This window comes from Neolamprologus brichardi, chromosome 7 (assembly GCF_056152115.1).
Source record: "Neolamprologus brichardi isolate AB-2024 chromosome 7, ASM5615211v1, whole genome shotgun sequence".
Taxonomy (NCBI): domain Eukaryota; kingdom Metazoa; phylum Chordata; class Actinopteri; order Cichliformes; family Cichlidae; genus Neolamprologus; species Neolamprologus brichardi.
In genome coordinates, this window is record NC_142110.1 from 49,686,757 (window position 1) to 49,699,227 (window position 12,471).

The window sequence follows — 12,471 nt, forward strand, 5'->3', positions numbered from 1 at the left end:
GGACATTTTAAAATATACACAAATTCCCACTCTATACACACAATAATGCCATATTCCATGTCTCCACTCAATTGGGAAATTATTAATTATATAGCTATATTAAAAAGAAAATTTATTACAATATTTTTAAAAAGTTCAATTTTTGAGCTTTATCACTTTTTCTGCTAAAAACTAAATAAGTGCACACAGGGTAAAAACAAAATCCTGCATATAAGGGCCCATTAGCTTAGCTTTTCACAAAACTGACGACAGAAGAATGGACTGAATGTCAGTAATCTAATGTGTTTGTCCTAGGCTAGCCTTCTGACTTAGCTTTATATTTAGGAGACAGATAGAAGAAATGCTTTTAACCTTCTGAGGTAGCTCTTAGCAGTAAAATGAAAAAGCATATCGCTCGTCAAAGTAATCCTTCAACAAAGTATACACGGTTCACAAAATATGATGGACATATTTTATATCATCATTATTCTGAGCACACCTGATAGACTGTAAATTGTTGTTGAAATAACTAAATATAACAGTGTTTGGCTCTTGTTACTAAATAATCCTGCACAGGAGAATTAATTCATGATTATTAACTTTTGGTTTCCATTGACATTTTCTCGCCAAATCTCTCTCAGAGACGTGATTTCAGAGATTGAGAGTGACAATCAACAGCGGCAAATCCATCAGGAAGCCCACCGCGTTTTCCGATCAAGGCGCCACATCAGTGAAGACCTGGAGAACGAGCACCTGGAGCCCAGGGAGTTGGATAATGTGAGGGGGAAAAAAAGAGCAGTCCACTCACGCACACTTAAACTCATCTACAGTGGTAAAATTTCCTAAAGATCTGTGTTACATCAAGATTTTGTCTCTTTGTTGTGCCGGTAGTCTTGGGAGCTCATCACAGAAGAGGATAACGACAGCTTGGCCCAATCTCTGCCCGGTCCCTCCTCCGTTTTGACACCACAGCACACACCAACACCCATCACCCAGGAGTTCTCAGAAGACTTAAATCTGAGGTTGTCGCTGACTCCCGATACAAACGGCGAAGTGCCAGGGCCCAGCTCTGCTTTGGTGAGACTGGAGAACCGTTAATTTTCCGTTGTCAAAGACCTGGTATAAATGTAGGCAGCCAAACAAGAGGCAGCGCTGGCAGTGGTGTTTATTCTCTCTTTGCTTCCTTTGAACAGAGCCAGCTGTCAAACAGACTCCGTTCCTCAAGTATGACGGATGGTGTCAGTGATCAGGCCCAGGCTCCTCCTCTTACGGTACATATTTCTAAAGCCACAAACCCTTCCTCCAGCTTTTTCTACTTTCCTTCTTTCTGTGTTGTCTAAGCAGGTTGCTAATGTCTCATTTACCTCCTCCTGGTGGATGTGTCTGTCCTGTTAGTTTACCACATGCTAAATCACTTTTCTTGCTCCTCTTGCATTTCAACCTCCAGCAGATGCTACTACCCACCTCACCCTTTGTTTCTTCCCTGCTTCAACTGTACCACTTATTCTACTTACTTTACTTTTTGTCTCTCTAGGATTACCACACCTCTTCGTCTCTCATCACTGCTCTTTGTGATTCACATTCCACTGTGTTTGATTTGTTACGTCTCACCAGAATCATGATTCCACTTAAAAACTCTGAGACAAAAAAGTAAGATTAAGAAGTGCACCAGGGTTCCCCTGGAGTCCTGAGTCATGGCGTCAGCTGGGATTCAGCTTAACAAACTGTCACAAGATCTGAGTCAGATGTTTGTCAGTCACACAGCAGAGACACAGCAGTGAGCTTTAGCATTGTCAAGAAGTGACAGTACAGGTACTCGTGTCTTTCTTTCCCTTCCATGATACGTTTCTCAGAACTGGACGACTGTTTAGAAACCATTAGAGGGGGTGGGGGGGCATTTGTTTGAGGTCTATACAAGGTTTAATGTTTTCCTGTGGGCGTAGTGAGCAACCACAGGAAATCTCCCCCCCCCCCCCCCCCCCCTTCTATTTCATTATTTTTTTCTTTTGTCAATTTGATTGTAATATACTTTAAAATACGTCATTAACTTAATAGGAGGATATGAGGTAGCTTTAATTTGACGGTACAGATTTAAAATTGTTCCCATATTTTAGTTTTCTATTTGTTTTGGCAGTAGTAGCTATTAAATTGCTTTATAAAAGGCTGCTGTTGGAGGACTGATATCGTTTATGTACTTCTGTGTAAGCAGAACAACACCTAGTTGCATATCTGTGTTTAAAACGGAGAAACAAAATGTGTATATGAAAGAAAATACATTTTCTTTCATTTTTTTTCCTTCAGAATTTGATTGTTTTGTTAAGGCTGGTTCCTTTTTCCACCTTCAGCACTGTAAATCACTTACCTGCTTGCACATTTTCAGGACGCACCTGTTTCTGGTTGAAATTAAAGATGCTGCACATTGAATGGAGGGGGAAATCTGTTTTCCAAAGATTGCACAGGGATGATACTTCTTTTTGTCCCCCTCTTGCCAATCACAGCAGCCGTTTGCTTCACTCTGTGTCCTGTGTCCTTGCTGTTCACAGTCACTGCGCTCTTAGGCCCATAACCAAAAGATTCTCTTGTCTTTCTGCCACTCCCCACCTCCTCTGAGAATGAATTTCCCCCCTTTTGTCCACTCAGTTTTCCTCTTTCAGCCTTCACTTGTGCCCACACTTGGCTCTTAACTTACACCCTTAAAACATAACCTTTTGTGAACTAAAGACCCTCTTCCATGTTGTCTACCACCAGCAGAGTTCCCAGTCCAGAAGAACGAGAGCTCAAACAGTCTCAGGTGGTGAGGAGCCTATGGTAATATCTCAGTTTATGCACAGCACTATGTAGGATGGGACTGTCACCCGACTAGTTTTGTGAATGACTTCTAATAAATCCTGCACTCAGTTAGAGCTTACTCATTAGGAAGATTTTCTCATTGTTACACCAGTGTTGCTTTCCAGTAAAGTCCTGTACGAGCATATGCTGAGCAGGGCAGTGTGATCAAGAAAATGATATCACAATGTTTGAATTGAGTCACATTTTAAGTCAAGACTAAAGCCATGTAGCTGTTTCTTGGCAGCCATGCAAGGGAGTAATATTCATTTAAATCCCATTTTTCACAGCGTGAAATCACTTTGCAAATTCAGCGAAGTACAAACTTACAAGAAATGCTTGCGTGCATTTTAAATTCTTTTTGCAGTGTAGAAAATAATACAGCTTTTTTTCAGTTCCTGTGGACCAGGAAAGCCTAAACAGCACTGTTACTTATTAATTTATTGACAGGAACATTATTTCTGATTCCCCTAAAAATCAGATCATGTGCCAAATGATGATCTGTATTTTAGAAAATCATCAAAAAACAGATTGCCCCTTTCATACTACACATACTTCATAATGGACACAAACAACTTAATAAAGCAATTACTTTTGAACACATTAGAAACATAAATCATCATGATTAGCACATAGCTTAAAAACCTGTCTTTTCTTTATTCTCTTATTGTGATCTGCAGTGTTAGACCAGAAGTTGTCTGTTATGTGTGTGTGTTTCTGTGTTTGTTGTGTTTTGACCAAGAACTGACAGCCTAGCTGTAAATAACGAATGCCACTGATCAGTCATTGATAACGAGCCATGACGCTGCATCGTAAAATGTTGCCAGTGTTCAGCCATGCTGTCTGTGTAATACATCATCAGATTATGCTGTGATTATTTGGTTGACACTCTGTAATGTTTATGCTGGAAATGGTTAATAGTTCACTTAGTTGGATTGTAATAATCTACCATTTTTCCCACACATGGTGTTTATTTTAGTACTAGTTTGTTGAGGGTTTTTTTGGGGGGGGTTTCTTTTTTTCCTTTTTTTTTTTTTTTTTTTGTAAAAATTGCCACCTAAAAAAAACAAAACAAAATAATAATATTAACAATGATCAGATATTATGTATAACTCTAGTTCTCAGCTTGAATTGAATGTGTTTATTTCTATCCACGTCTTTCCCTGCAACCTCAATATAAAATATTAGAGCCCCTCCACTTGTCTAAATGTACTAGTCTGTACTGATTAGCCATATTTGCTTTGCTCTCTCTCTGCACTTGGCCAGTCTCCCTCGTCGACTGCTTACACCTTGACCACCCCTGGCCTGCCCCCTGGATGGGAGGAGAGGAAGGATGCCAAAGGAAGAACTTATTACGTCAACCATAACAACCGCACCACTACATGGACTAGGCCAGTTGTGCAGGTACAGCAGGTCTGAAGTGTAGCTGTCGGGCTGGCTGGACCGTAACCCGGCCCCATGATTCTTCGCCTGTGTGTTGGATCTCTTCCCACTCTATTCCCCCTCCTGTGTTTCTCCTTTTCTCTGTGTACAAGAGTGAAAGAAAAAGAAAGAGAGCTTTTAAATGTCAAAGTTCTGCGTTGTTTTGTTTCCTACTTTGTCCAACTTTTACTGTGCGTCTTCCTTCTCTTGTCTAGCATTTTGTGTAACACAAGGATGAAGTTCAACTGTGTATTGGTCACGTGTTTCTAAACCCTGGCATGGGACCGCAACCACTACTCTTCCCTCCCTCCTCCCATTTCCACTCCATTTTTCCACCCTGCCTTTCTGTCTGCAAGTGAGGCAGCCCCACGTAAGCAGTGCTCACAGAGAGACAGAGGGGACTGGGTGTATGTTTGATGCTCTCCTTTGAAATCCACCCTTGCATTTGTGCCTTTTTATGGTCAACTCTGTAACTCTGTGACTGTATTATAAATGTCATAGTCTCCTCATTCTCTGATCCTCATCTGTTTTCTTAAGTACTCGGAAGGAGAGGAAAATCTATCAAATAATTCCTCTGCGTTTGCTCTGAAGTTATACCCCGCTGTAAATGTGGGCTGTACCTCCCACCTCATCTAGGGGTGAAAGTTATGTGGTAATCTCACTATTTCAAACCTTTGTCATTGTTTTCTAGTTGGACATAAAATCCTATTGTTGTTTTGTTTGTGGCCCTGAAATGACCCCTGCCTTTGAGATTTTAGTGGCTTATTTCCCAAGGAAAACAAAGCCTGCATCCAGACTTTTCCAGTGCAGAAAAGCATGCTTCTCAAAGAGACTTTCTTTTTATTTTTTATTTTTGGCAAACAGCATGGCATGCTTGATTTCTTCCCAACCTAACCTCAAAAGTGCTGTTCTCACTGACAGCTGACTGAAGACGGCGCCAGCACTTCAGCAGCAGCAGCAGCATCAGGAGGAGCCTCAGCCCTGGCACCTGCATCCACCCCTTCCTCCTCTTCCAATGCCTCCAACAACCACCTCCATGAGCCCCAAGTCCGACGACCTCGTAGCCTCAGCTCCCCTACTGTCACCCTTTCCACCCCCTTGGAGGTGAGAATTAGCCCCCCGTACTGTCCCTCTCCACCACCATTCCCATCTCCTTTTCTTCTACATACTTGAGGACCACCTATTTCTGTCCTACCTTCCTGAATCTTTACCCTCCTGTCCTTTCTTGCCATGTGCTCCAAATGACTAAATCATGATCTTCACTTTCTCACACTTCTGCCTGTTCCTTCTAAAGATTAACATTTCCACCTGTTAGCGCTCCTCTTTTCAGGTTGCTGCTTTTGTCTTCTCCTCATTGCCAAACTTAATGAAATCTTCTCAAGCGTTGTTGGGATTTCTCCATTAATGACAGTTTTCTTTTTTCATATTGCTCTTACTTTCTCCTCATTAATGAAAGTTGAGCTCATGACTGTGTACTAAAGGACCTTGCAGCTAAACACTGATTAGATGAATAATATGATCCGAGCTTTCCTTAAGCACCTTGATTCACGCTATGGTTTAAAAGAATAATAGCATGAACCTGGTGTGGTAAATCTAAGATGGCTAAATTACTTAAATTGATAATGGGCCCCAAATGATGTCATTTGTTAAAATAAAACTAGGGACATACAAGTGAAGGAGTGGAAAAACTATTAAATAAACACTGTTTTGGTAACGCAATGGCCAATCGGTTTTATTTTGGAAGGCGTGACAAATTATAAATAAGGAACTTAAGGAAGGCTGTGTCAATATTACTGTGTGTTTGCACTAGTTTTTATAAATATAAATAAGACCGCGTTCAAGGCTAATTCATTCTCCGATGCTACTCTATGCTAACAAAACATCAAAGGTCTAACTGAAGTAACAAAGCACACAGAAAGCTTAATAGACATCTGTCTTTCTGCCAAGGAGATTTTATGTAGCCAATCCGTGTACATTCCTGGTGTTTGACTCATCCAGTGGACAGATTAAATATTAGCTTTTTTCATTACTGCTTTTTAATAACCTGAATGTTAACGACCAATAGCAATTCATAGAGTCATCCTGCCGCCTCCATGTTACGTTGTTCCCAACATTATGCTTTACATGACTGCTTTCTCTCACTCATTGGTCAGAGGGTGTTAATATTCACACAGCATAAGTGGTTAATGCGTTAGCCGTATAACACCTGGGTAAAATATTGAAATTTCTACTTCACATTTTAATGTGTTTATTTTTTGTTTGTTTGTTTTTTTTTAAGCTGCAGGCTACATCATGCAGATAACCTTTGAGGTTGTCAATTTAATTTCATCGCATTAATTTGCACGTACATTTTCTCCTCAACCTAAATTATGCACTACGAATGCAAATGTAAGTCTGATCAACACGTTTGTAGAAATGCATGATCTCATCTGGTGCTTCTGCAGCCTTTTAATGACTTCGTTCGGTGGTGAAGATGCTACCTAGGGAACAGACTTGAACAAGGTTTAATTAAAAGGTGTGCGAGTATTGTGGATGTAAAAGGAAGCGAAATAGTTGCAGCAGATTGTTGTAATTACAACTTGCAGGGGATGTGGTTAATTAATGCACTCTTCTCTCTTGTTTGAAAGAAGGGAAAAAAGGTCAATCAGTGATGATTACTGCTATTAAAAAAAAAAAAAAAATTATCTGATGCAGGGACATTTTTTAGTCTGGACGACATAAGGAGCTTTTACCAGAGATGTTCACTTTCCTGTATATAAATAGTTTCTGGTATTATGCTGTAATTAGGTTTCCTTTCAGCCTTGACAGAGAGCTCTGTTATCAGATTTAGATTAATGAGTTCTGCTGGATTTAAAGTAAACATTTGTTAGTTGTTCTTGTACTTCTTCAGTATCTAGGTAACCAAGAGAGAGCAAGAGAAGTCTTACGCATTATCTGGGAATGGTGATAAATCAGATGTGTGTGACATTTTCATTTACAGGTTGATGGAGTAAACAGCATGGAACATGGAAATCAGAACTGAGCCTGGTGTTAACTGAAATAATAGTTTAAAGAGAAAAGTGGTGATGATATGTTCAAATGTTGCAAGTTTTAGATGGAAATCTCATGGTGCTAAGAATTCTAATCTTTTTCTCTCTTTTTTATGAGCAGACAAAGAAAAAGGGATTTGTTGGAAGATGTGTTTCTGTCTTTGTTAATGATCACTAATTTTGTATCTCGCTGTCAGTCAGTGTCCGTTTAACGTCTTGATGCATTCTCAGTCATCCAGGAAAGTAAATCTCCAAAAGTTGATTCTGTTCATCTGAACGTAGCGTTTTGTGGGAGAAACGTTTCGTCACTCATCCAAGTGACTCCTTCAGTCTCCCAGAAAACGCTACGTCCAGATGAACAGAATCTGAACAGAATCAACTTTTGGAGTGTCCGTTTAAGTTTCGATATGTATCCTTATTTTATCATGAAATGGGAGATAGCATTACATGATCTTTATTTATTTATTTATTTATTTCATATCACTTTTTTTTCCCCCCCAGGGAGCCAACAACATTCAGGTACGGAGGGCTGTGAAAGACACACTTTCTAATCCTCAGTCTCCCCAGCCGTCCCCTTACAGCTCCCCAAAGTCGCAACACAAGACCCAGCAGAGCTTCCTGCCCCCAGGATGGGAGATGAGAATAGCTCCAAACGGACGGCCTTTCTTCATCGACCACAACAGCAGGACCACCACCTGGGTGAGCTAGCACATTGCTGTCTAGGGATGAGGAAAAAACACTCTGATTTTAATCTAGTGATTAGAAAATGTGGGGCAGTAGTTAGTGTTGGTCTTTTAGTGACATCTGGTGGTGGTAAGGTAAATTTTATGTACACTTTGACAGAGCTGCTTTTTTAACTTTAATATAGAGTGCACATTTAGAGTTTGTTGTGCTTTTTCCAATATAATTGTTTACTTTCCTGTCTTTTACTGCTGACAATCAGGAGGATCCCAGGTTGAAATATCCGGTCCATATGAGGAATAAGAACTCAATGGAGCCTGGTGACCTTGGCCCTCTTCCTGTAAGTACAATTACTATAAGACTAAGTAGATATTTAACCTTTGGCCTGCAATGGAGATGCAAAACAACCTCATGAATCACAAAGACTACATACCTTTGTGCACTCATCATTAGCAATATGTACTCTGTCTTTAATGTGTGTAACAAATCTGCTCTTTTGGAGCAGTACAACCATGTAGCTAAAGTAGAATCAAGCCAACATATTAATTGGCTTTTTGTGTTACGGTGCATGTTGTAATCAGCTTGCGATTGGTCTGTTTATGTTTAAAATTAAAATATGAAAGAAATTACTTTGACAGTAAAATATGAAACTTCATGTGTTCATGTGATCAGACTCCATTACACATTTCCATTTTTAGTCCTGTAAGAACAGAAGCTGTTTGTGTGAAGCTTAGCCAAGAGGGTCTGGGGACTGTAATGACCTTATTAGGAGGTGAAACCTTCCCTGGAAGTGGGCAAAATGTTACTGTAGCTAGATGGAGTATTAATAATAAGAATATTACTAATGACATTAATAATAAAAAAGCTTTATGGGTTTGTACAACTCACAGGCTTGTGTGGTGTGTGTGCATGTGTGTATGTGTTCTCTCTCTCCCCCTTTCTCTTTTCTCTTCATTCTGATGGATCTAATGTATGCTTCTTCTTCTACACCTGGCCATGTCTGTTTGGCAGAACCTACCAGAGGAGGTTGGTTGGTGCCTCCCTCCCTCTGCCTGCCTACCTGTCTGGTCCAGTCCAGTCTGGTCAAATGCCTGCAGACAGCCTTCTGTTTTCTTTTTTTTTTTTCTCCTCTTCTCTCTTTCTTTCTTTCAATCTTTTCTTTTTTCATGACCAGCATGGGTGGATTGTCGCTCTACCTCTTTTTTAGTATTTTACCCCACTTCCTCTCTCTGTGTGCAGCCTCCTTGCACCACTGCCGCTCCTTCTGTTAGTGTTTAACATTTGGAGCTCCCCATCATTGTCCTTGGATCTCTCAGTCTGTTTCAATGTCTGAGAAACGGTTAACACTAGACGGATTTCCCAGGCATTTGTTGGAGTAGGACTGACTGAAGGAGTGAGACTAGAGTACATAATGGGAGTAAAACAATGAGGGAAGGAGGTTTCAAAGGAAACACAAGGAGCTATATATATATATCTATCTATATATATAAATACATATATATCAGAGGAAGGAATTGGCTGTATGCTGCATGTATTCTCAGTTTTTTCAGCCTGGTCTCCACTCATGCAGCAGCAGCATACTTACACATATACCGTACGTCTTGTAGCTACACCTAGTTCAACAGATTGAACTGTGCCTTTCCCCCCACCCCTTTACACTCAGTCTACTGTAATGTTTTTATTTGCTTGATTGCTGGTGCCGTACGAGTGTGTGTGGCCTGTGACACTGTACTGAGTGGTCACCGTGTCAGTCGTGATATACTGGTTTGAACTCGTAGTGGTGATTTAACCTTTATGTTGTGGTCGTATCCCTGCCTTGCTGATGTGCCAGACCGAACTCAAATAAGGCACAAAATCCTTTCATTTCCTTTGTCGGTGTTTGATTGAGCTTACCTTGCTTGCAGTGCTGGGATGTCATTGTTTGGACCATTTAATGGTCACTGAAGTTCAATTAAACATAAATTTGAAGAAAAGGAAAAATAAATGGATGGATTTAAATTGCTATTTGAGCACGGCCTGTTTATTGGTGCTTTCTAGTAGATTCTTATTCTTCTTCTCTTATTCTTCTTTTTCAGCCTGGATGGGAAGAAAGAGTTCATACAGACGGACGCACCTTTTACATCGACCACAGTAAGATACCTTTTCCATGCTTGCATTCGGTTATGTGTGCAGTCATGTGAAAAACCAAGTAACACCCTGTTATTCGGTTGTTCATAGAGCCACATTTAGCAGCAAGAAACATGAGGTAGCTATTTTCTGGATGACCTTATCAGTCTCTCGGATTGTTCTGGAGGAATTTTGGCCCACCCTTTTTTTTTATAAAGATTTGCTGCTGTGCTTGGGATTATTGTCCTGACTAAGCCTTAGCTGTCAGACAGATGGCCTCATGTTTGACTCTAGAATACAGGTCATGGCTGGGGAATGACTGCAAAGTAAATTTAAGCTGTGCTAAGATGGTGTGTTTGATTTTTAACAAATGTGGTCCTGTGGATTATGGCAGAATATTTCCATTTTGATATCTCTACCTGGAGTTCTGGGAATCTGGATTTCCCATTGTGTTACCTTGTTCTGTTACAGTTTAACAGCTGTACTACATTTTGTGTACTTACCTTCTACTGTACTTTCTTGCTGGATCCAGTTTATGATCATCGCTATGTTACATTGGACTTTTTCTAATAACATTCTCTCTGATAGCAGTCAGACTGCACTCTTCTTTAATGCCGGGATGTTTAACTCCTCCGGATACTTTACATCACTTCCCACAAACTGTTTTAGACTACTCAGGAATAGACTTTTCCCTCTATTTGGCTCTCTCGTGAAGGCTAAGTTCCAAACTAGCTGTTGGTGTTCACCTGATCTGACTTGAAGACAGTCAAGTATTTCACCTCACCAACTCTGACCTCCATGCCATCCTTTTGTTGAGTTCCATCTAATCACATCAAGTCTGTTAGTAAATCAGACCTAGTAGATATGTTAGGGCATGGCTTTAGCTTTTGTTGACATCATCATCAAATCCTTTGAATAGTCTATCCCTGCAACACGCCTATTCATGAACTCAGTGAACCCTTTCACTTTGGCTTCAGAACACACTACAGCACAGAGACTGCTCTCATCAAGATCACAAACAACCTTCTCATTGCTGCAGACTCTGGCTACATCATCATCCTCATCCTCATCATCCTCTCAGCAGCTTTTGACCTGTTTGTTCCTGTGGCAGCAGTAAGGGTGTACTAAGTTTTTTACAGGATAGCATGGAGTCCTATGAAAACCTTCTTTTTCACATTATATTGCTTTTCTGCCATTATTTTTGTTTCTTATTTACTCAAACTGGTTTCAAACACCTGTTTCGTCCCAGTGTCCCTGAACATAAGTTCTTAAAGATACAAATGAAATGAAGTGAAATGATGTTCTGTTGTGTTCATTTTATCCAGATACAAAGAACACGCAGTGGGAGGACCCGCGTCTACAGAGTCCAGCCATCACTGGACCCGTGAGTTGTTTCCTCTTACTGCCCCACTTATTTAGGGAGTCGCTACATACAAATGACAGCTTTTTCTCTTAACATAGCAGTTCTATCTGTCGTGCACTCTCATCAGCCCCGGCCCGTCTGTGCACAGCAGAGATAAATCACTTAGTTGTTGCATTTGTCACTTAACATGCTAATCTGGTGTCCTTCTGTGTACCACTTCAGACTTCACTCTCACTGGAAGGTCGCCACCACGTTGCGCTTGTGTTTACACATTTATATCAGGAAACCCAACGAGGAGACTGATAATTTTTGACTGTTTCTTAACTTCTGTGTTTTGTTTGTCTTTGCAGGCGGTTCCCTACTCCAGAGAATTCAAGCAGAAATATGACTACTTCAGAAAGAAATTAAAGAAACCGGTAAGACTTTCTATCCTGTGTCTCTGGTTTCTGTCTGTGCTACTTTTGCATAATGATGCAAAAGATAAATGTTATTCAAACTTCCCGACTTCCTCTTGCACAAAGCAGTCTAATTGCTTCTCTTTTGATTATGCTTGATTGCATACTTATTCAGTTTTCTTCACACTGTCACAACACTGGGTAACTGAGTATAACATCTGTGTTGTAAAAATAAATATTCATTGCAATTCTTCCACATTCTTTTTATTTAAAATATACTGGAGTTGGTATTAATTACCACTTATTGTCCATTATTTTTCACTTCTGTTGCTGTTTAATTTCTGAATTTAATCTTAAGTGTACAGTGACAATAGTTTTTAAACAAAAATTAGTTTGGACTGTCTGCTGACACAACATCATGTATTTGCATTTTTCAGTAACAAAAGATTCACACATGCCTAGAGACCAATTGGGGACTCCCCCCAGCTAACTCTGGTTCTTGGTGAATAAGTGTGTATTCCCTAAGTAGTTGCTGGTAGTCAGTAGTAATCTTTTGGAAAGAGTGTTTTACACCAAAGAGAAGCAAATTTTTCCTGTTCATAATTTCCATCACCAGTGAATGTCATCACTGTCCAACAACCACGCCGACTTGTCAGAGAATCCAAATTTT

At 40.2% G+C, this 12,471-nt stretch overlaps 1 protein-coding gene across 7 annotated transcripts in view; it reads left to right on the plus strand.

Annotated features, from left to right (window-relative positions):
* Positions 1-12,471, plus strand: part of nedd4l (NEDD4 like E3 ubiquitin protein ligase) — a 42,842-nt gene that overhangs the window by 23,205 nt on the left and 7,166 nt on the right. For 4 of the 7 annotated variants that reach the window (XM_006789057.3, XM_006789058.3, XM_087843771.1 and 1 more), the window contains 11 exons: positions 621-756; positions 871-1,056; positions 1,173-1,250; positions 2,728-2,787; positions 4,072-4,209; positions 5,149-5,331; positions 7,758-7,955; positions 8,200-8,277; positions 10,013-10,067; positions 11,369-11,427; positions 11,757-11,822. In XM_006789057.3, coding sequence (XP_006789120.2) covers positions 621-756; positions 871-1,056; positions 1,173-1,250; positions 2,728-2,787; positions 4,072-4,209; positions 5,149-5,331; positions 7,758-7,955; positions 8,200-8,277; positions 10,013-10,067; positions 11,369-11,427; positions 11,757-11,822 — 1,237 coding nt within the window. The remainder of the gene's footprint in view (positions 1-620; positions 757-870; positions 1,057-1,172; positions 1,251-2,727; positions 2,788-4,071; positions 4,210-5,148; positions 5,332-7,757; positions 7,956-8,199; positions 8,278-10,012; positions 10,068-11,368; positions 11,428-11,756; positions 11,823-12,471) is intronic. The other 3 variants (XM_006789059.3, XM_006789055.3, XM_006789056.3) reach the window with 2 other exon arrangements.